This window comes from Sus scrofa, chromosome 15 (assembly GCF_054392235.1).
Source record: "Sus scrofa isolate SSC_HxYL_T2T_F1_AM1 chromosome 15, Sscrofa_HxYL_maternal_Yorkshire_Landrace_v2.0, whole genome shotgun sequence".
NCBI classification, from domain to species: Eukaryota; Metazoa; Chordata; class Mammalia; order Artiodactyla; family Suidae; genus Sus; species Sus scrofa.
Genome location: NC_139397.1, coordinates 121,018,442 through 121,041,017, shown reverse-complemented (window position 1 = coordinate 121,041,017; position 22,576 = coordinate 121,018,442). Strand labels below are relative to the sequence as shown.

General features: G+C 37.3%; 1 protein-coding gene across 13 annotated transcripts in view; it reads right to left on the bottom strand.

Moving 5' to 3' along the window:
- NBEAL1 (neurobeachin like 1) overlaps positions 1 to 22,576 on the bottom strand; it is a 170,664-nt gene that overhangs the window by 21,735 nt on the left and 126,353 nt on the right. For all 13 annotated transcript variants that reach the window (XR_014828954.1, XM_021075105.2, XM_084998428.1 and 10 more), the window contains 8 exons: positions 21,495 to 21,590; positions 20,702 to 20,826; positions 18,429 to 18,569; positions 15,191 to 15,321; positions 13,296 to 13,405; positions 8,999 to 9,116; positions 6,318 to 6,415; positions 3,266 to 3,382 (listed from right to left, as the gene is read on the bottom strand). Coding sequence is in view for 12 of the 13 variants with exons in the window: in XM_021075105.2 (XP_020930764.2) it covers positions 3,266 to 3,382; positions 6,318 to 6,415; positions 8,999 to 9,116; positions 13,296 to 13,405; positions 15,191 to 15,321; positions 18,429 to 18,569; positions 20,702 to 20,826; positions 21,495 to 21,590 (936 nt within the window). In the remaining variant the exon portion in view is untranslated. The remainder of the gene's footprint in view (positions 1 to 3,265; positions 3,383 to 6,317; positions 6,416 to 8,998; positions 9,117 to 13,295; positions 13,406 to 15,190; positions 15,322 to 18,428; positions 18,570 to 20,701; positions 20,827 to 21,494; positions 21,591 to 22,576) is intronic.

Here is a 22,576-nt window from a genome sequence, read left to right as displayed (position 1 = left end):
TTTAGGGGTCTAATAGGATTTTGTGGGTTGCCCTATGTGTAGTAAAGAGTTAACACAGCAGGACTGAAATTGCTCTCCTTAGAAAGGCCTGCTTGCAAGGCTGGCTGTTGGCTGGCCTTTAGGAATTTGTCAGGCAAAAGCCTCCTTACACTGATATAAAATCTGGCTTCAATGATACATGTGGCTCATGACTATCTTATTTGTGCCAACAAGAGTCTGAACATCTGCTTTTATGCAGAAAACCTTGCTTTTCTTCTGGAGGTCTAGAATTTTGGCTTGTGCTAGGCAGAGGGTACTTCTGTGACCAGCCCCCAGTAATCACCTTGGGTGCTAAGTCTATAATGAGCTTTCCCGGGAAACAAAAACATGTTGTCGCATTTCATCAAGCCATGTCCTGTGTGACTCCACTGGGACAGGACTCTTTGATACTTGTGCCTGCACCCCCCCAGACTTCACCCCATGTGCTCTGCTGATGTTGCTTTACATCCTTTCACTGCAACAAAGCTTAGCTGTGAATACAACTATATGTTGAATCCTGCAAGTCCTTCAAGCAAATCACCAAGCCTCGAGGACCAAGAGCACATCCTGGGAATTAGTCATCACTTCTATTTCCTTTTTTTTTTTTGTCTTTTCTAGGGCTGCACCCACAGCATATGGAGGTTCCCAGGCTAGGGGTCCAATCGGAGCTGTAGCAGCAGGCCTATGCCAGAGCCACAGCAATGTGGGATCCGAGCCACGTCTGCAACCCACACCACAGCTCACGGCAATGCTGGATCCTTAGCCCACTGAGTGAGGCCAGGGATTGAACCTGCAACCTCATGGTTCCTAGTTGGATTCGTTAACCACTGAGCCACAACGGGAACTCCTCCTTTTTCTTTTTTTTAAGGCTGCACCAGTGACATATGGAACTTCCTAGGCCAGGAAGCAAATCCACACCTCCACAGAGACCTGAGTCCCTGTAGGTGGATTCTTAACTCATTGTGCCACAGTGGGAACTCCATCACTTTTTTTTTTTTTTTTAATTTTCCCACTGTATAGCAAGGGGATCAAGTTATCCTTACATGTATACATTACATTTTTTCTTTCCCCACCCTTTGTTTTGTTGCAAGGAACTCCACCATTTCTAACTACTGTTTCCATGTGGTCAGAGTTCCAGGCAACTGACTTAAGATACTTTTGGAAAACAACCAATTTTGTCAAGCTTGTATTGCTAAACATTATATAACTAGTCAATAAACATGAATAAATGTGAAAAGGGTTACAAAGATTATTTTTGATGTGCTTTCACAAACACACACAAACATTTACATTAAAATACTGTGGAGTTTACTACAACACTGTTCATTCGAGTAAAGTTCAGTATAAAGGCGTAATTCTCATAAACTTCCTAAAAATTTTTTATACCAAATTATCAAAAAATTCTTGAGTTCCTGTTGTGGCACAGTGGAAAAGAATCTGACTGGGAACCATGAGGTTACAGGTTCTACCCCTGGCCTCACTCAGTGGGTTAAGGATCCAGCATTGTGGTGAGCTGTGGTGTAGGCTGCAGATGCAGCTTGGATCCTGCGTTGCTGTGGCTGTGGTGTATAGGCCAGCAGCTGTAGCTCAGATTCAACCTCTAGCCTGGGAATTTCCATATGCTGTGGGTACGGCCCTAAAAAGCAAAAATCAAAAAATTCTATAACCTTGTCCCAAGACACTGTACCTAGGAAATACATGATGATGATGCTCAATACAGGGTTTGATACACTAGACTTGTGGGACAAATTTAGTTTACCACCTGTTTTGTAGGCTGTAAATTAAAAATGGTTTTTATATTTTTTTAATGGTTATATTTTAAGTGGTTATATATATACCTACCTAATATCTACAAAGTTCAAAATGTTTACTACCTGGCTCTTTAAGGAAACATTTACCAACCTATGTTGCATTGCATGAGAATTACTGCTTGTTCTATGTACATTGCCAGTGCATTCATAATAACTTTTTATCATTTTTCTTCTAATAAAATTAATATTATCTGCCATAACCAAACTTATAGGTATGAATGTATTTCATATTCATATTCTGAACTATTCAAGTACAGCTTTCCCCTGGGGCTCCCATTGTGGCTTAGCAATAACAAACCAGACTAGTACTCTGAGGACATGGGTTCGAACCCTGGCCTTGCTCAGTGGGCTGTGGCATGGGTCACAGATGCAGCTCAGATCTGGCATTGCTGTGGCTATGGTTGTGGCTGGCAGCTGCACCTCCAATTTGATCCCTGGCCTGGGAACTTCTGTGCGCTATGGGTGCAGCCCTAAAAATCAAAAAAAAAAAAAAAAAAAAAGTACAGCAAACCCTTGAACAACTCAAGGTTAGAAATGCCAACCTTCCATGCAGTGAAAATCTGGGCATAATACATAGTCAACCCTTTGTATCTGCATTTTGCCATATCTGCAGTTCTGTAACCACAAATTTAACCAACCACATATTATGTAGTACTGAATTATTTACTACCCCCCAAAAAAAATTCATGTAAAAATGAACTCACACTGTTCAAACCTGCATTGTTTAAGGATCAACTGTAATTCAATATTTAAACATCTGAATATGGAGGTACTCTTTTCTTTTCTTTTCTTTCTCTTTCTTTTTTGCGTTTTAGGGCTGCACCCACAGCATATGGAAGTTCCCAGGGTAGGGGTCAAATGGAAGCTATAGCTGCTGACCTGTGCCTCATCCACAGCAAAACGGGATCTGAGCAACACAGGATCCCTGACGCACTGAGCGAGGCCAGGGATCAAAACCGCATCCTCATGGATACTATCCAGATTCATTTCCGCTGTGCCACAACGGGAACTCCCTGGAGGTACTCTTTCAATAAGTAACAGCATTAGCTATCTATCTTGCTTTCCTTCACTATTCCTTCTGATATTGACAATTAACAATCTGACTTACTGGGCCGTATCTTATATATGAGCAGATGTATTTAAAAGTTATGTTAGACTTTCTCTACATATCATCTCAACTGACTCAAAAAAGCAGTTTAAATCAAATTATTTATTCTTCCTTCTTATGTTTCTTTCAGGAAAATGTGAGTTAGAAGAAAGCAAGCCAAGAGAAACGTTGTTCAGCAGCAAACAAAAGTTTGCAGTAAGGTTGTTTTTAAAATCTAAGAACATATTACACAAGTATTATTTACTTCTCCCATTAAAGAATAAAAGAAACACTGAGGTGTATAAAATTCACAGAGCAAATTCTTTGACATCATCAAGTTAGATATTACCTCTATAAAAAACGACTTGAGTTCAGGGAGGTGTTGAAATAGGTTTAGGGTTGAGGTGTCTGTTTTGGTCTGCTTCTGCACTGCTTCTTCTGCTGACAATCTGGAAGGGTGTGGTTCCTTCAAAAAATTTTTAAGAAAAAAATAACTCCGTAACTACATTAAAACATCTCTCATTATATTCCTTCATACATATCAGACTCTAGCTACAATGGGTTACACACATGCACTGCTCACAACTCCAGGGTTTTTGCTCAGACTGTGCCCTCAACAGAGTTCCTACACTTTTCATTTCTAGACAAACGCTCCTTCTAGCTTAAAGTTTTCTTACTGATATCTGTCCTGAATTTCTAAGTCAAAATTAATTATTCTCTTTTGTTATTTTCCTCAGCACATTACTATATTTAGTATTTTATTTAGGACTATTTCTTTCTATGCTCAACTATATGCAACTATATGCTCTATGCTCAATTATATGCAAAACTATAATTAGTTTTGGTCTTTACCAACTAGACATTAGGAAACAAAGTCAAAAACCAAATCTAATTCATTTTCGGGTTTTCAACATATAAAAAAGTTATCTTAGAGACACCAACATCAAATGCTATCACTGACACGTGGAATCTGAAAAAAGGACAAAATGAACTTCTTTGCAGAACAATATTGACTCACAGACTTTGAAAAATTTATGATTTCCAAAGGAGACAGTTTGGAGGGTGGGGGGATGTGCTGGGGGTGTGGGATGGAAATTCTATAAAATTGGATTATGATGATCACTGCACAACTATAAATGTAATAAATTCATTGAGTAATAAAAAAAGTTATCTTAAACATGGTAGATATGCAACAAATGTTTGGTAATTAAATGCATTATTCAAAAGTCAAAATTTATAACACAGGTGAAACTTTAATTCCTGAAATAATATCTAAATGTCAATACTATCAGAATCAAATTCTGTTATTGCTGTACTTCTTTCAAATAAATTACTCCTTAACGTTAACATCAGAGACAAAGGATAGTATTGCCTTTTTAAATAAGAAAATTATAAATTAACATTCTAATGTCCTAATTAAAATGCAAAACAGAATTCTATCTACAGAGAATTCTCCTATTTCCAGTGCAAAATTTTAGATTATGGGAAATTACTTCAATATTTAGCTCTCAATTATCCAGATGAGTATTATTCACTTTATTTTAAATAAAAGGCTTGGAATTCCCTGGTGACATCATAGGTTAAGGATCCAGTGTTGGCACTGCTGTGGCCTGGATTTGATCCCAGGTCCAGGAACTTCCACGTGCCATGGGTATGGTAAAAAAAAAAACCAATCAGTCAAAAGCTGATTTTTGTGCCTTTTTTTTTTTTGGTCTTTTTAGGGCCGCACCCATGGCATATGGAGATTCCCAGGCTAGAGGTCTAATCAGAACTGTAGCTGCTGGCCTACACCATAGCCACAGCAATGCGGGATCCGAGCCACGTCTGTGACCTACACCACAGTTGACAGCAACGCTGGATCCTAAACCAGAGAGGCCAGGGATCAAACCTGCAACCTCATGTTCCTAGTTGGATTTGTTTCCGCTGCGCCATGATGGGAACTCCTGTGCCATTTTTTAATGATAAAAACTAATTATCGCTATGTAAAAAAAAGAAAAAAAAAAGAAAAAAAAGCTTGTAGCAAAAATATCATAGGCTATTTTAAAGTCCAATGAAAGAGTCTGTTTTATTCTGTTACTTTTGCTTTCTGACTATTGGCAGGTAAGAAATAAAACATTGACTTCATATATGAATATTCTATCAAAATCAATGTTGGAAACTTCAAAAAAAAAAAAAAACTGTTACAAATGGAATAGTAACAATTAGAAAGCTTAGTCTGATAACTGAATTAACAAGTATATCTCTAAGCCAGGGTTTAGATATACTGTTGCTGTTGCAGCTGTGGAGATTTCAATTCCACAGGTACTTACTGCATACAAACTATATGCAAGAAAGATAAAAATGATTAAGGCTGTTGCCTTTAACATATTTACAATATAGTAAGGCAAATGGATAAATATACAACTAACTAAGGTGGAAAGCGATATAGTTAGGATATAAATAACAGTCTATAAGAACATGGAAAAATGATCTACAAGTTCAATAAGGGAGCTGACTAATGGCTATTAATTCAGAGGAAACATGGCATGGTGAAAGGCTCTGGAGCTGGATGATCATGCACCCAAATCCTGCTGCAGTTACATCTTAGTTGCGTCAGGTTGGAAAAAGCATTTGATTTCTCAAAGATGTTGCAGGCTAGGAATTAGTTTCTATGAAGTGTGGCTTCATCATCTAAAAAATAAGGCTAATTGAATATTTACTGTGAGGGTTAAGAAAATCATCTAGCATAGTTCTTACATAGGGAAGTATAGACTTAATAAACAGTATATTATTATGTATTCCTCACTTCTAAACTCCTATACTAACAAAGATCAAGATATCTTTGCAAACTAATATTGGATTAACTTCCATGAATTCAAAGCTGCATGCAATGAGGAAGACAGTAATTTAACTTCAGATACTAGGATGGGAAAGAAATACAGTAATATCTATACTTTGATTTACAACAAAATAAAGGTGATCGGCTTTCTGAGTAAATATAAATCCTCTGTGATTTAGGAGTAATTGACTGTATATATGCATTTTGACTGTAATCTTTTGTTATTTCAAAATGGGAATAATCATTTAAATCTATTTTGCTTTTAAGTGACAGTATAATTTTTTCCAAATTCTAAATAATTCTGAAGTAAGGATTTAAATCATTAAAATCCTTGAAAATACTGGCAGCAATAGTCTTAGGCAATTAAATTCTAGACATTCAAGGCAAATTTCTGGATTTCTTTGAGTGTCTGAAGGGCATGTTTTTTAAAACCCACTCCATGGATGCACTTGTGAATGCTGATTATATTCTTTTACGGTCGCCACTTTGCTGATGGCAGACTAGTCCTGGCCACCTTCTTTGCAGGAGACATTTTGCCAGGCCCTGGTTGGAAAGGCTGGAGTCAATAAATTTTATGTTTTACCTTTAACAGTTGGCAAGGTGTTTGCCCAAAATTATTAATCATCCCTTCTAAGGCCTTTCTTTCCTTCTCATCTGTTAAGGCATCCAGATCTACAGCTCCTAAAACCAAGAGAAGTCAATTTACTATTGAGTGAAAACAAATCAGCAAGCCATATAGTGCCTAGTATATTAACATATCAGTGACATGTATATTTTCAACAAAATATTACTCCATTCATCAATTTTGTTTTTGTCTTTCTTTTTGTCTTTTTAGGGCTGCACCCGGGGCATATGGAGCTTCCCAGGCTAGGAGTCCAATCGGAGCTGTAGCCACCGGCCTACACCACAGCCACAGCAACACCAGATCCGAGCCACATCTGCGACCTACACCACAGCTCACGGCAACGCCGGATCCTTAACCACTGAGCAAGGCTAGGGATCAAACTGGAAACTTCATGGTTCCTAGTCGGATTTGTTTTTGCTGCGCCATGACGAGAACTCCCCATTCATCAATTTATAAAAACACTGTAAAGAGAAAACTTTTTTTTTTTTTTTGGTCTTTTTGTTTTTTCCAGGGCTGCTCCTGTGGTATATGGAGGTTCCCAGGCTAGGGGCTGAATTGGAGCTGTAGCTGCTGGCTTACACCAGAGCCACAGCAACACCAGATCCGAGCTGCATCTGCGACCTACACCACAGCTCACAGCAATGTCAGATCCTTAACCACTGAGCGAGGCCAGGGATCGAACCCGCAACCTCATGGTTCCTAGTCGGATTCATTAACCACTGAGCCACGACAGGAACTCCAGTAAAGAGGTAACTTTTAAAACTCAGTGAATCTTCAGATATTAAATGCCTAAAAATAAATTCCACCCACTACTTAGAGATAATTTTTTTTTTTTTTTTTTTTTGGCTTTTTAACACACCTGTGGCATAACGGAAGTTCCCAGGCTAGGGGTTAAATCAGAGCTGCAGCTGCTGGTCTGCACCACAGCCACAGCAACACCAGATCCAAGCCACGTCTGCAACCTACACCACAGCTCACGGCATCGCCAGATCCCCAACCCACTGGGCAAGGCCCGGGATCACCTCCACCACAGCTCGTGGCGTCGCCAAATCCTTGAACCCACTGAACAAGGCCAGGGATCAAACCTGCATCCTCAGGATACTAGTCAGATTTGTTTCCGCTATACCACAACGGGAACTCCAGTGCTAAAATATTTTAAAAGTTAACTGGCAGTCTATAAAATTTTCTCTTGGAAAAATACACACTATACTCATAGTACACCTACCTGACTGCTTTCTTCACAGTAATCAAGCTGAAACAAGTCTAATAATTACACAACTATACTGCTATACATTAGTTTATTTAACAAAAGCTGGGAAAGGTAATATTCTGGCTAACTGATTATATCCAGCTATACTTAATAGGGATTGTTTCATGGCTAGTAACTGGCCAAACTAGGTAAACTCTGCTTTCAAAACCTATGTTCCTGGGAGTTCCCATAGTGGCTCAGTGGGTTAAGAATCTGACTAATATCCGTGAGGATGCAGGTTCAATCCCTGGCCTTGTTCAGTGGGTTCAAGGATTTGGCAACGCCATGAGCTGTGGTAGAGGTGACAGATGCAGCTTGGATCTGGTGTTGCTATGGCTGTAGTACAGGTCAGCAGCTGCACCTCCAATTCAACCCCTCGCCTGGGGAACTTCCATATGTCTCAGGTATGGCCCTAAAAAGAGAACAACAACAAAAAAAAAGTCCATGCTTCTAATCACCATGTTATACCGCCCTCCTACAAAACTATTATCAAATGAATACAGCAAGGTAAAAACATCCTTGTCTAGTTACCAAAGGTCACATAGGCTCTGCTCAAATTCACATAACTTGACACTATTCATAATGTTTACAATTACTAGCTCTATGGAAGGATTAGAAAACAACTCCTTCTTAGGCCTTTCAAAACCTTCAGAAAGCGTTCTTGATCCTGAGCTAAACATTAAAATAATGTCATATTATGACATGGTCACTTTTCTGTACAGCAGAAATGGACAGAACATTGTAAATCAAATATAATAAAAAATTTTTTAAATGTCATATTATCATTAGAAGAATTTATTATTTGTAATTTTTAAAATGTCTTCTTTAAAGCCTGCTAACATTTTTATATTGATATCTAATGTAAGACCTGACAGAACAAGACACATATGGCTAGAAATCAAAATCTTTTATGCAACCAAGAATTTACATTTATAATTAGATTTGCATATAAATGCTTACCTGCTTTTTTTTTTTTTTTTTTTTTTTAAGCATCAGTCTTTCAAATAGAAAAGATCACTATATCTATTTTTTTTTTTTAGGGCCACACCTGCAGCACATGGAAGTCCCCAGGCTAAGGGTCAAATCGGAGTTGCAGCTGCCAGCCTATTCCACAGCCACAGCCACCACAATGCCAGATCCAAGCCACATCTGCAAGCTACACCATAGCACTTGGCAACGCTGGATCCTTAACATATTGAGCAAGGCCAAGGATCGAACCCACATTCTCATGGATATTAGTCAGGTTTGTTACTGCTGAGCCATGACAGGAACTCTCTAAACCTATTTTTAAAATATCTTTCTTGTGTTAAATAGTTATGTCCAAAATGCCTGTTTAAACACATATTAAATATTTTCTATCCACATCATGTAAAAGTATATAGGCTTATACCTTCATAACTACAGTAATAGAAAACATTGAGTGCCTCCACTGCAGCTGGCCCCCTCTGTTTATAGCCAAAAATCAGATCTATCCATTCGTGAAGATGAGCAGAAACATATTCAGACTCCTAGAAAAAGAACAAATATAATAATTATTATAGATATACCTTCAACTACAATGCAAAGAAGGGTCCCTTAAAAAAGTAAGAGCATTTCAAGCACTTGTACATATAAATATAAATCTTACCATTGTAAATAAAATTATCTCAAAATCATGTTAAAAGTTAATTCAATATCTACTACATAGACTGACTATATTCTATCTAGCATAATGTAGATATCATATTTAGTAATATTTACGACATACACATCTCCTAACCAATGGCTGAAGAAAGTAACAACTATTCTCCAAATATGAACAACATTTTTTTTTTTTTAGGGCCACACCCACAGCATATGGAAGTTCCCAGGCTAAGGGTCAAATCTGAGCTGCAGCTGCCAGCCTATGCCACAGCCATAGCAATGCCAGATCCAAGCCACATCTGCAACCTACACCACAGCTCATGGCAATGCCGGGTTCTTAACTCGCTGAGCGGGGCCAGGGATTGAACCCGTGTCCTCGTGGACACTAACTAGTCAGGTTCATTACTGCTGAACCACAGGAGGAACTTCTGAACAACAAAAAAAATTAATGAGGAAGCTCCTGTTGTGGCGCAGTGGTTTATGAATCCGACCAGCAACCATAAGGTTGTGGGTTCGATCCCTGGCCTTGCTCAGTGGGTTAAGGATCTGGCATTGCTGTGAGCTGTGGTGTAGGTTGCAGACACAGCTCGGATCCTGTGTTGCTGTAGATGTAGCGTAGGCTGGCATCTATACCTCTGATTTGATCCCTAGCCTGAGAACCTCCATTTGCCACTGGTGTGGCCCTAAAAAAACCAAAAAAAAAAAGAAAGAAAAGGTACTTAATGAACTCTTGGGTATGGGGATAGCGATTTCCAGGCAAAATGTTTTTAAGTGCTAATTGGCTTTTTTTAGCTGCCTGTGATCATGTGTGGGAGGAGCAGGATGGTGTTAAAAATGAAATGTGTGGGTTTTAAGCATAATGTTAAAAAAATATAAAGGAGCTGGGTCATGCTAGGTTTGAAAATTATCTCCCATTTCCAGGATCACTAGAAAGCAGAGTCTCAAAGTGAGAAACAGTCTAAGTTAAGGCTCAAGTCAGAAAGTTACCAGTAAAATATGGCCTCAGGCAAAAGTTTAGATTAAGAGTGTGGCTATAAACCAATCTGTTGAGATCTCAAAAATTTAAGGTTGTGTGTCACAGACCCACTCAACTAGAAAGCAGAGCATCTTAAGAACCTTAAGGGCATTTTCCTAGAGCTGCCTCCCACTCAGCCCAGAGGAGATAAGGGATTGTCTTGTGAGGTAATGCAGAATGATTTTTGCCTATTAGAGATGATGCATAAGAAACCGCTAACATTTTAAAGAAATTGCATTAGTTCTGGAGTCCCCGTCGTGGCGCAGTGGTTAACGAATCCGACTAGGAACCATGAGGTTGAGGGTTCGGTCCCTGCCCTCGCTCAGTGGGTTAACGATCCAGCGTTGCCGTGAGCTGTGGTGTAGGTTGCAGACACGGCTTGGATCCTGCATTGCTGTGGCTCTGGCGTAGGCCGGTGGCTACAGCTCCGATTCGACCTCTAGCCTGGGAACCTCCATATGCCGTGAGAGCGGCCCGAGAAATGTCAAAAAGACAACAACAACAACAACAACAAAAAAAAAGAAATTGCATTAGTTCGGACTGAAAGTGCAGAAACTGTTCAGAAAATAAGAGACTTTTGGCTTCCAACTTACTATGTTTAGGAAAGAGGCTGACAAAGACACTCTTGTAAACGATGTTTTTTGTTTTAGTTTTTATGGAAAAGAATGACTCCAAGTGGGAAGCCAAGAGCCCAAGGGTAGAATAAAAAGAGCCATGGAGAACCACTCTCAGAATAGCAATGGGCCCTAATAAAGGAACTGAGGGCCTGTGCCTCCTGGAATTCTGAATAGTTATAAACAAGACACTAGGTGCCTTAGCTTCCCTTTCCCTTCTGAACAGAAGTGTCTGTAATAGCTCCTATGTCCTCGTTACACTACTGTTACGTGGGGTGGGGTGGGGGGCAGAGGCAGATAACTTGTCTCTTGACAGTCTTCAGATCTAAGAGACACACTGGAGAAGTTTCATCCACACTTGGATTTGATTTAGATGACTAATAAGATTCTGGACTTCAGACCTCATGTCCTTATGCAGGGATCAACAAACTACTGGCTTGTAGGCCAAAACTCACTAGCAGCCAGATTTCTTAGCAGCACACAGCCATACCCCATTTTCTTTTGCACTACAATGGCAGAATTTCAACACAGACTAAGCTTATAGCTAACAAAAATATTTACTATCTGGTCCTTTACAGAAAAAGTTTGCAAATTCCTGCCTTTATGAGATAAGATTTTAGGAAGGTCGTGAAAAGTATGTACATTTGGCATGTAGAAGGAATTTAAACACTCTGTGGCTACAGGGCAGACTGTGCTGTGGATTAAAGATATTTGCAAATTCTTTCTCATTCCCACTATTGAGAAATGGAGTTTACTTTCTTTCCTCTTGGATCTGCACTGATCCTGTTACAGCTTAACCAGTACAAGACGGCAGAAGTGACAGCGACAGTTTGCAGCTTTAAGCCTTAAGAAAGTGTAGAAGCTTCCACTTTTGCATCCGAGGGGAGTCCTAGGCTGCCATGTAAGAAGTCTGGCTACTCTGCTAGAGATACCTCGTGAAAAGGAGATCTTCTGAGACTACAGGGAGAGGGAGAAAAGTTAGCATCCCAGTGTCTCAATGCAGTCTCTGAATGAGACTCCAACCTCAGCTGCCATCTGACTGCAAGGCTGTGAGAACCTTAAGCAAGATCGCTAGAACTGTTCAACTAAGACCAGTCAACTCACATAAGGGTGAGAAATAATAAAATGGTTATAGTTTTGTTTTCCCCTTTGGCTGCACCCTAGGCATGCAGAAATTTCCGGGCCAGGTATCAAACTTGTGTCATAGCAGTGACAACTCCAGATCCTTAACCTGCTGAGCCACAAAGGAACTCCAAAGTGGCTATAGTTTTAGGCCACTAAGTTTTGGGATAGTTTGTTACACAGCAATACGCAAATGAAACAGAAACTCCTAACATCTTATTAATAAGGAGTGTGTCTCTCTAAAATCTTGGATCCCTACTTAATGTCATAAATAATATAGAGGAAAGCATCTGAGAAGTTACTGGCTAGTTACAAAGTAAGATTATTTTTTAGAGTTGTTTTATTTTTTTCCCCAATTCTTTATTCATGCATAGGATTACTGCTTACAAATATTATAATCTAATCCTGAATTTCATAAATTTGACAAACTATATACTAATGACAAGGAATGTTTCCAAGTATTGGCCTATTTAGTTTCAGAATCTGCAACATTTCAGCCTAGATAGAAAGCGAAGGAGTTCCCATCGTGGCTCAGCAGTAATGAACCTGACTAGTATCCATGAAGACAGGAGTTTGATCCCTGGCCTGGCTCAGTGGGTTAAGGATCTGGGTTGCCGTGAGCTGTGGTGTAGGTCACAGATGAGGCTTGGAGCCTGCACTGCTGTGGCTTTGGCTGGCAGCTGCAGCTCCGATTTGACCCCTAGACTGGGAACCTCCATATGCCACAGGTGTGGCCCTTAAAAAAAAAAAAAAAAAAAAAAAAGAAAGAAAGGAAAAAAAAGCTAAGTGGGCTCCTGTAGGGGAAAAACACATTATCTGCAAGATCATAACACAATAGTGACATTAAACTAACTCTCATTAGCTTTTGAACTCCAAAATGGAAATTTAGCTAAAAACTAGTAATATTTTAAAGCAGAATTTAGGATTTATGTAGCTGTCTTATTGAAAGCTTAGTGAAATCCTTTAAAGAAAACAAAGTGTAGTTATCCTTATTAGATTCGAAACAAGGGTGGAAACTGTGAAACATCAAAATAATCTAGTTTGGTGACTGGAATAGTTTCATATACAATAGGCAGATATCTTTTACAACTGAAATTTTTTTGCTGTATATCCATGGGACTGTACAACTACGTTCTCGCTGTATCAGAAGATTTGTAACCTCAAAATAAATTACTATACTTCCTAAAACAGCCTATATAATAGATTGCAAATTAATCTAAAAAAAGAATAGATGTATTTTATTCCATCATCCTCTGGAAAACATGTATCTTTATCTTATAAACTTGTCTAATAACTGAACACAAAAATCTTACCAGAGCTTTCCTATGTTTATAGATGAAATCTTCAGCTGACTTAGCCCATTTGGGGAGAATGACATCATTTACTACTTCTTTTGAAACTTGTAGACGACCCAAGTTAAATTCTAGGACATATAAAATATAAATGTATCAAATCATTTTGGATTTAAGTAAATCAAGTAAAACAAATAAAAGGATACATTTCTTAGCAAAACTGAAGGCTCTTTTTCTTGTTTTATTAAGAGTGAAAGCTGAGAATCAAGTTCCCTTCTTTATCTGAATTTACTCAACAAAATAATTCTTATTTATTAGAATGCATTTTGTCAGCTGATTGAAAAGGTAAATGAAAATAGTTTAAAATTAGTTATTAGAAGATAAATCAGATTTATTTTTTGCTGAGGAAAACGAGGGAAACAATAATTATGAGCAAAACTTAATCTGAAAAAAATGCAATAACAAGCATTCTTCTTACATTAAAAATAGTTAACATAGTCCCTAATTAATATAATTAACCATAGTAACCTAATTTATCTTTAGGTTAATTCACGAAATACAGTTTTTTGTTTGTTTGTTGTTTTTGGTCTTTTTAGGGCGGTACCCGTGGCCTATGGAAGTTACCAGGCTATGCTTTCAATCAGAGCTATAGCTGCTGGCCTATACGCTACAGCCACAGCAATGCAAGATCCAAGCTGTGTCGGTGACCTACACCACAGCTCACAGCAATGCCAGATCCTTAACCCACTGACCCAGGCCAGGGATCAAACCAGCATCCCCATGGATACTAGTGGGATTCGTTACCACTGAGCCATGATGGGAACTCCCATGAAATATAGCTCTTTAAAGGTTTTGGTGTAACCTATACTTTAACTCACTTAATTTTGTCTTATGCAAGAACAATATATTTATATAGGCCCAGACTTAGTCAATAGTTCCACTTGATTTTCTGAAAGTGACCAATTCCAACTGCCTTTCTCTGAGAATCAAAGGCTTTGCCTCCAATGGCTTGTCCCAGAGTGCATGATCAAAGGTCATGAAGCCCTGTGAATGCTCTCACTCTCACCAGCCTGACAAATAATTCTACTGAACAAGCAAAGGGTCAAACAGTAATACATGCTAGTGGAGGACAAAGAAGTTGGTAAGGCCCTTTGAACTGGAATTTCCCTAAAGAACACCAGTAGCGACAACCTTGCCAATTTCCTTAATGGTGCCTAATATAAATCTAAAACTACCTCATAGAAAAATAATTAGGACATTTTAAAAGACTGTATTTCACTCTATGATTCTTTTCTTCAAAAACATAGTATGGTTTTTCAAATACTGTGGTAACATACCCAGTCATTATTTTCAATTTGCCTCTTATCTTCTGCTCTAAAAAGAGTCAACACACTTCTACAAAGGGTCAAAGAATAAATATTTTTGGTTTCTGAGCACCATGGTCTCTGCTGCAACTTCAAATGTGCCATTACACTGTGAGAGCAGCCATAACCATGTCAATTAATTGGCTGGTTGTATTCCAATAAAATTTATAAAACATGCGTTTGCCCACAGATTTGGACCATGAATCAATAGTTTGTTGACCCCTAGTATAAACTATCATCTAATTCAAACGCTTTTAACCCACATAACTGTGTGGCTGAAATAGCATATAGCCATTTTTGCTTCTCTAGTAAACACTATACTCTGATAAATTCTCTTACCAGTTCAAATTTGACTCATTTACCTTAGTTCACTGTAGCACTTCCCTAGAAGGTAATGCTAGTACCTGGATATCAGTTAAGCCCTGTCACTGAATAATACACAGACAGAATGAATCTTAATCTATAGGACATCGTAAAAGTGTCCAGAAAGGCATTTTCCAGCATCTTTCATTGGGACTTGTTGAGTCAAATTTTTAATCTTCTGTTTCTTACTATTTTGATTTTCCAAAAACTCTGGGAAATAGAAGAATTCAGGAATAAGTTCCTTCACATCATATGGATTGTCCATGAGAGCCTGCCAGGTGGCAGGGATGGAATGGAACTGTCGATCTGCACAGTCAAACCTGCATGTGGAGATTGCAAGAGCACAGTGATTACTTAATGAAACCACCAACAGGCTAAAAGAAACCTTTAAACTTTCTTCAGGATTCGTCATGATTAATTTCTCTTTATTTATTCTTTCTCTTTGATGTCTAAAAACAATTTTCTCTTATTTTGTTATCAGGAACTAAATACTACCTTTTTTTTGCTTTTTAGGGCCACACCTTTAGTATAGCTGCCAGACTATGCCTCACTCACAGTAACTCAGGATCCGAGCCACGTTTGCCACCTACACCACAGCTTACGGCAACACCAGATCCCTGACCTACCGAGGGAGGTCAGGGATCGAATCCGTATCCTCATAGATACTACTCTGATTCATTTCCACTGTGCCACAATGGGAACTCCCTAAAAACTACATTTTAATTATTATCTTACATAAAATAGACGAAAATGGCATAATTATTGTAGGGTAAAATTTATTACAGAAAGTAAATAAATCTTATTTGGATATTTTAAAATTAGAGTTTAAACCACTCCAAGTATTATAGTATTTATGTACATAGTTCACTTCTATAGAAATTGCTGCTGGTTTAATCCTCAATATATAAATACCTTTACAAACTCTTCTAAAAACCAGAGGGTGAGTTAGAGAAACAGTTCTGTGGCTAAAGTTTTTATGCTTTACTTGCATACACTATTATCTTATTCTAACTTTATTTTCAAGTTCTATCATGGCTTATGGTAGTTGAGAGAAGCTTACATGGTCATACTGCAATTTATTATGCTTTTGCTTATCATAAACCATTCTACCTCATCTCTTTTGATATTGCTTTTTGGGATTTATTCCATAAATGACAATTTCCGAAGTGACAACTGATGACTATTGAGTCATCTTTTTTTACACCTACCAATCTTGGTTTGACGCAGAGCTGAACTTAGCAGAACTCTGAATTGAATTATAGTCCATGATTAGGTCACCAATAAAGTCTAATAATGGTTTATTCAAATTCAAGGAGAGATACCACTTTAATGGCAGAATCTTTTGTTTCGGTGGCAGAGGACAGCTTACAAACATATAATTTGCTCTTTTAAGTGAACGATTCAATGCTTTTCAGTATATTCAGAACTGTGCAGCCACCACAATCAGTTTTAGAACATTTTCATGACTCCAAAAGAAACCCTGTATTTAACAGCAGTCACTCTCCTTTACCCTACTTCCACCCCTGGACTGGCCTATTTTGGACATTCCAGGTATATCATACAGTATGTGGCATTTTGTGTCCGGTTCATTCCATTCAGTATACTGCTTTCAAGGTTCATCCATCTGGTAACATGTATCACGTTTTATTCCTTTTATTAGCTTACAGCCAAATAATACTCCACTGCATAAGTATAGCATATATCAGTTGATAGACATCTGAATTGTTTCCATACTTTGGCTATTATAAATAATGTTGTTAAGTACATTTGTGTACAAGTTTTTGCTTGTATTCAATTATTTTGGGTATATATCTAGGAAGGGAATTGCTGGGCCATACATAATTCTATGTTTAGCCTTTTGAAGGACTTTTGAAGAACTACCAGACTGTCTTACACAGAGACCGCATCATTTTACATCCCCACTGGCAGTACATAACTGTTCCAATGTCTTGACATACTCATCAACAGAAGGTATTATCTGTCCTTTTTATCATAGCCCTCCTTTGGGTGTAAAGGGATACCTCAATTTGGTTTTGATTTGAATTTCCCTGATGGCTAATGGTGTTGGTCACCTTTTTTTCATGTATTTATTGGGCATCTGTAACCTAGATGGAGAAACGTCCATTTAGATCCTTTGTCCAGTTTTTAATGGGGTCATTTGTCTTTTTATTATTGCATCATAAGGATGCTTTATATATTCTACATACAAGTCCCTCCTCAGATCTAGAATTTGCAAATATAGTCTCCCACTGAATGGATTGTCTTTTTACTTTCTTGATGGTGTCCTCTGAAGCACAATCTATTTTTGAAGCTTTATTAAAAAATCATTTATTCATAAAATCATTAAAAGCTGAAAAGACCCAGTTATACACCATCCAGGAAGGAAAACTACTTGCTACCATGGTAAACATAACACGTGGCGATATAGTGATCTTGGGAACAAAGTTTCTTCTTGAAAGCCAAGGCTTACTGTACTCAAGACAGGAATGAGGAACACAAACTAATTCTGAGAGAGAAAAGGTACACAGAAAGAGAGTAAAATAGGTAATGTTTACATAGTTCTTGGGGTAGAAAAGGCAAAATGATAATGTTAAAGAATAAAGCAACATGGAGATAAAATGTGAATAAGCAGATAGTTACCTGGAGGATACATGGAGAATGAAGGATTCTTGGATATGTTTTTCTTTAGGATCAGTAGGAAAATGTGAAACTTAGGTAAGGTATAACACTGACAAGTAATATGACAATATAATGGCATCACAGACCTGTTTGAGCTGCTACAAATAATGTAAGGGCCCTCAAACCTCTTTTTTTTTTTTTTTTTTTTTTTTTTTGATGGCCACATCTGCGGCATATGGAAGTTTCCAGGGTCAGGGACTGAATCTGAGCCACTGCTACATCCTATGCCACAGATGTAGCAATGCAGGATTCTTAACCCATTGTGCCAGGCCAGAGATTGAACCCACACCTCCACAGCAACCTGAGCTGCTGCAGGTGAATTCTTAACCCACTGTTCCACAGCGGGAACTCTGATCCTCCCTATTTTTATTTCTCTTGATTAATAAATTTTTTTAGGCGAATTACATAGGGATTGGTTAGTAATTTCTGGTAGATGTCTTGGATCACAAGCTAAATCAGTTCTACCTCTTCTCTACAGGTTCCTAAGCCCAGTTAAAAATCACAAAAGTACACTAGATAACTGTAAAAGGGAATTCACCTTAAAAGTCATTTGTTTAAGTCAGTTTGAGTGACCCATTCTTAAACTACTTTGGCTGCTTTTATCTAGGGGCTATGATATAAATCAAAACCTAACAGAGGAGAATTAAAAAAAAATAAGGCCATGTTACACAGTACATGACATGAAGAAAAAGTGTCTTCAACAATATGATATAGTCTTAATAAAATAGCTTATTTACCCAAAACTTACCTTCCACTTTGAAGCTGGATATGGAGGGTGGTGAATGGTTCTGTACGAATAAGATAATGCATAACTCCAGCAGAATTTGAATAGTGAGTACCATAATGAAACTTATCAATAGTTCCCATAGGATCCTCAAAATTTTCATACCTAAAAAAGGAAACTAAAGTTTTATAACCACAGTAGTAAAATTAATTTAGGGGGACATATGCTTGTACTGTATTGCTGAAAACAGTTTTAAAGAGGCCCTTATTAATATGTTTCATTATCTACATATTTATATCATCATACCAATAAATGAAAAAAATTATTAATTTTCTGAACAATAAAATAGCACTAATACTGGGTTTTGGAAGACTTTTGCATAATAATACATGTTCACTAGAGATAAACTAGAAACCATGAGAACCAAAAATGAATAAATCTAAAATCAATTATACTTCCCAGAGATAATTAACATCAATATTTTGGCAAATTTCTGTCAGTCCTTAATTATGAATTAATGTAAAATTTAACATGAAAGTATATTTTAATATAAAATGCTATGCGTAATATATTGTCCACAATTAATTTTTTCATTTAACAACTTCCGATTAATGTCTTTCGAAATGACCGCATAGTCTATTTTAAATATATACATGGTATTTATAACAAGCAGATGTACATGTGTACAGATATACAACAATTTAACTGTTTCTTACTTTTAGATAACTTAGGTTGCTTTTATTTTTCTGCTATTATAAGCAACGTGATAATTACACATCCTTTTGTGACCAAGGTAATGGGAAAAAAATACAGAGGGTTAGTCAGGAATTGTGAAGATGAATGTCTAACAAAGGTAAAGGAAGACGGAGATGGTAGACAGAAGCCCTAAATGAGATTATGAGCAAAGGATACATATAATAATTCTGCAAGCACTATCACTAATACTGTAACTATTTTGAATGGTGACATCTGAATTAGTGGGTATAAAATCTAAATAAGAATGAATGGTTTTTTGGAATCAATAAACAATGAAATTTTTAAACCAAAATGCTAATTGGTTCATCAAGATGAGGTCAATTTCCTTTTACAGAGAAATCATAAATATTCAGGAGAATAAAACAAGCTTTCAGATCACAGTCATTTGTACTTACACACAAAAAATATTATTAAAATTTAAAACCTGTACCTTTAGTTATCAATAAAATAAGTTACTTATATAATAAATACTTCCTGTGGGACAGTGTTAATGCTTAGACTAATGGCAGTGAGGTCTTGTATACACAGCAAAATTTCATTAGTAAACTCAATGTTAAACACTGCAGAAAGTCCTGCGGAAGATTTGAAAAAAAAAAAGAAAGAATAATGAACCATACCCTCAAATAAAACTACAACTAAGTCTGTTTGCAAAGCTGCTCTTTGTCTTTATTGTTAGAAGTCATAACTGACAAGTCATCCATCCATGAGTTCACATGGAGAAAAAGAGAAATTAAATAGATTATCCTTTTCCTGTCAGCAGCTTGCTTTGGATTAAAAAAAATTGTGAGATGTTTACATAGTGGATCATAAATATATAGAACTATAAATATTTTCTTGTCCTCATTCAAATTTCACTTTTTAAATTTTTTTTAGGGTTGCACCTGTGACATATAGAAGTTTCCAGGCTAGGGGTCAAATCAGAGGTGCAGCTGCCGGTCTACATTACAGCCACAGCAACACCAGACCTGAGTCTCATCTGTGACCCTATGCTGCAGCTTGTGGCAACACTGGATCCTTAATCCACTGAGTGAGGCCAGGGGATAGAATCTGCATCCTCATGGATACTAGCTAGGTCCTTAACCCACTGAACCACAATGGGAACTCCCAAATGTCACTTCCTAGAGTTCCATTTCACTGCTCTTTAGTCACATTTTTGGTGAACAATAGCTTCATATTACTAATTTTATATCTACCTAAATGATATATTGGATGGACATTTTTACATGTTTGAAGGTTTTTAAGTTTAAAATACCTGCGGAGAAAAATTCCAAGAACCTATTACCCTTTAGTACATACTTAATACAAAGTGAAAAGGAATTCTCAACATCAATTTAAATTTAGCAAAGAAAGGAAAACACTAACTATAGTTATTTCAAGGACAACTGATATATTTTCAAGAAAACTTAGTGAAGGAATTATCTGACTCTGATTATCAAAAGTAGCTGTGTATTTTAAAAAGCAACACTTGATGGCCACAGAAGAAATCAATACAAATTTAAACGAGTTATGAGTATCTTTCAAAGGAGATAAAAGACACTTACTTTTCTCGCATGGCTTTGGCATTTTTATCATTGACCACCCCAATTGGTTTGGATAGATCTCGAAATACAGATGGGTTATTAAGATCCAACTCTTCTGAAGTATAATCTTGTAAAATCCAGGGGAACTAAAAGAACCACAGTTTACACTTTAGTCATTCCTTCCTAGAGAAGCCACTAACTCCATATCTAATATCAAATGCTTAACTAAAGACAAAAAGAGAAAGTCTGTAAGAATATTTTTCCCTGTTGGAAATGTTTACTCATCTTTAGTTCAATAACTAGAAGCATTATTTCCCATAATTCCACAGGAATATTTTCAATGAAGTGAAAGAAAATTTTTTTTTTTTTTTTTTTTTGTCTTTTTGCTATTTCTTTGGGCCGTTCTCGCGGCATATGGAGGTTCCCAGGCTAGGGGTTGAATCGGAGCTGTAGCCACCAGCCTACGCCAGAGCCACAGCAACGTGGGATCTGAGCCGCGTCTGCAACCTACACCACAGCTCACGGCAACGCCAGATCCTTAACCCACTGAGCAAGGGCAGGGACCGAACCCGAAACCTCATGGTTCCTAGTCGGATTCGTTAACCACTGCGCCACGACGGGAACACCAAGATTTTTATTTTTGAAATACTCTTCCTGTTTATATACTTCTTGAAAACAGCAGGGTAGAAAATATACAGAATGGTAAAAACAATTTTTGTATCTTTCTTAAAATAAAAGCTATTATGTGCATATATTTCTGTGTATTAATAAAACAAAGGTAATTCCATATTTACAAGATTTATATAAAACTCACCACAGGATACTGTGCAAGGTCATTATAGGTTCGTCCTGCCATTGTATTTAATTGAATGAGGTAGTCAAAATTTGATATCTCTCTGTTCACCCATTTCTAGATAGAACCAAAAAAGAAAAAAAAAATTAATCTATATCTCTCAGAAATCAGTAACTATTACAGACAGTACTAACATAATCTTTTGTTTCCATTTTCTCTATCATCTTTCTGATAAAAAGAATGGAGCTTTAACAAGATTTAACAATATACTTTTCTTAAATTCACTTCCTTTCAAAAACTGGTCTCTGGAGGAGTGAGTTCCTCGGTAGCCTAGCAGTTAAGGACTCAGCAATGCTACTGTTGTGGCTTGGGTTACTGCTATGGCTCAGGTTTGATCCCTTCTGCATGCTGCAGGTATAGCAAAAAAAAAAAAAAAAAAAATTAATTGGTCTCTAGAAAAGGAAAAGAGGAGTTTCCGCTGTGGTGCAGTGGCTTAAGGATCTGGCATTGTGTCTGCAGTGACTTGGGTCACCTCTGAAACACAGGTTTGATCCCATATCCTGTGTTGCCACAGCAGCGGCGTAGGTCACAGCTCAGATTTGATCCCTGACCAGGGTGACCTGGGAACTTCCATATGCCACAGGTGTGGCCAAAGGGGAAAAAAAAGTTCAACAGAAATCTTATACTACAATCTAAAAGGTCTTCTATAAGAACTAAGATCTTCAATTAAAAGATATTTTATTTGAGTATCTTTAAAAAAATTTAATTCTGGAAAGACTGTCCAAATTTGAAAATTTTGTCATAAGTTAAATTTTAATAAGTGTACATACTGAAAAATCAATATCTTAAGGTACTAAAATGATCTACAAATTTTAAATAAACATTATACTAACTATGCTCAGAGAACTACCTTTATAGAGCAAAGGTAGATGGGATTTTTCTACAATAGATATAAAAATTTTCTAAAGACATAGTCATTATTTTCTTTTAATCACCTTACTGTATGCAGCCTAACTAGTTAGCCTACACAGTGTGTGTATGCTTAAGCATTTTGCTAACATATTAACATTCACCTTTAAGTTTACTGTGTGCCTTAAGCAAAG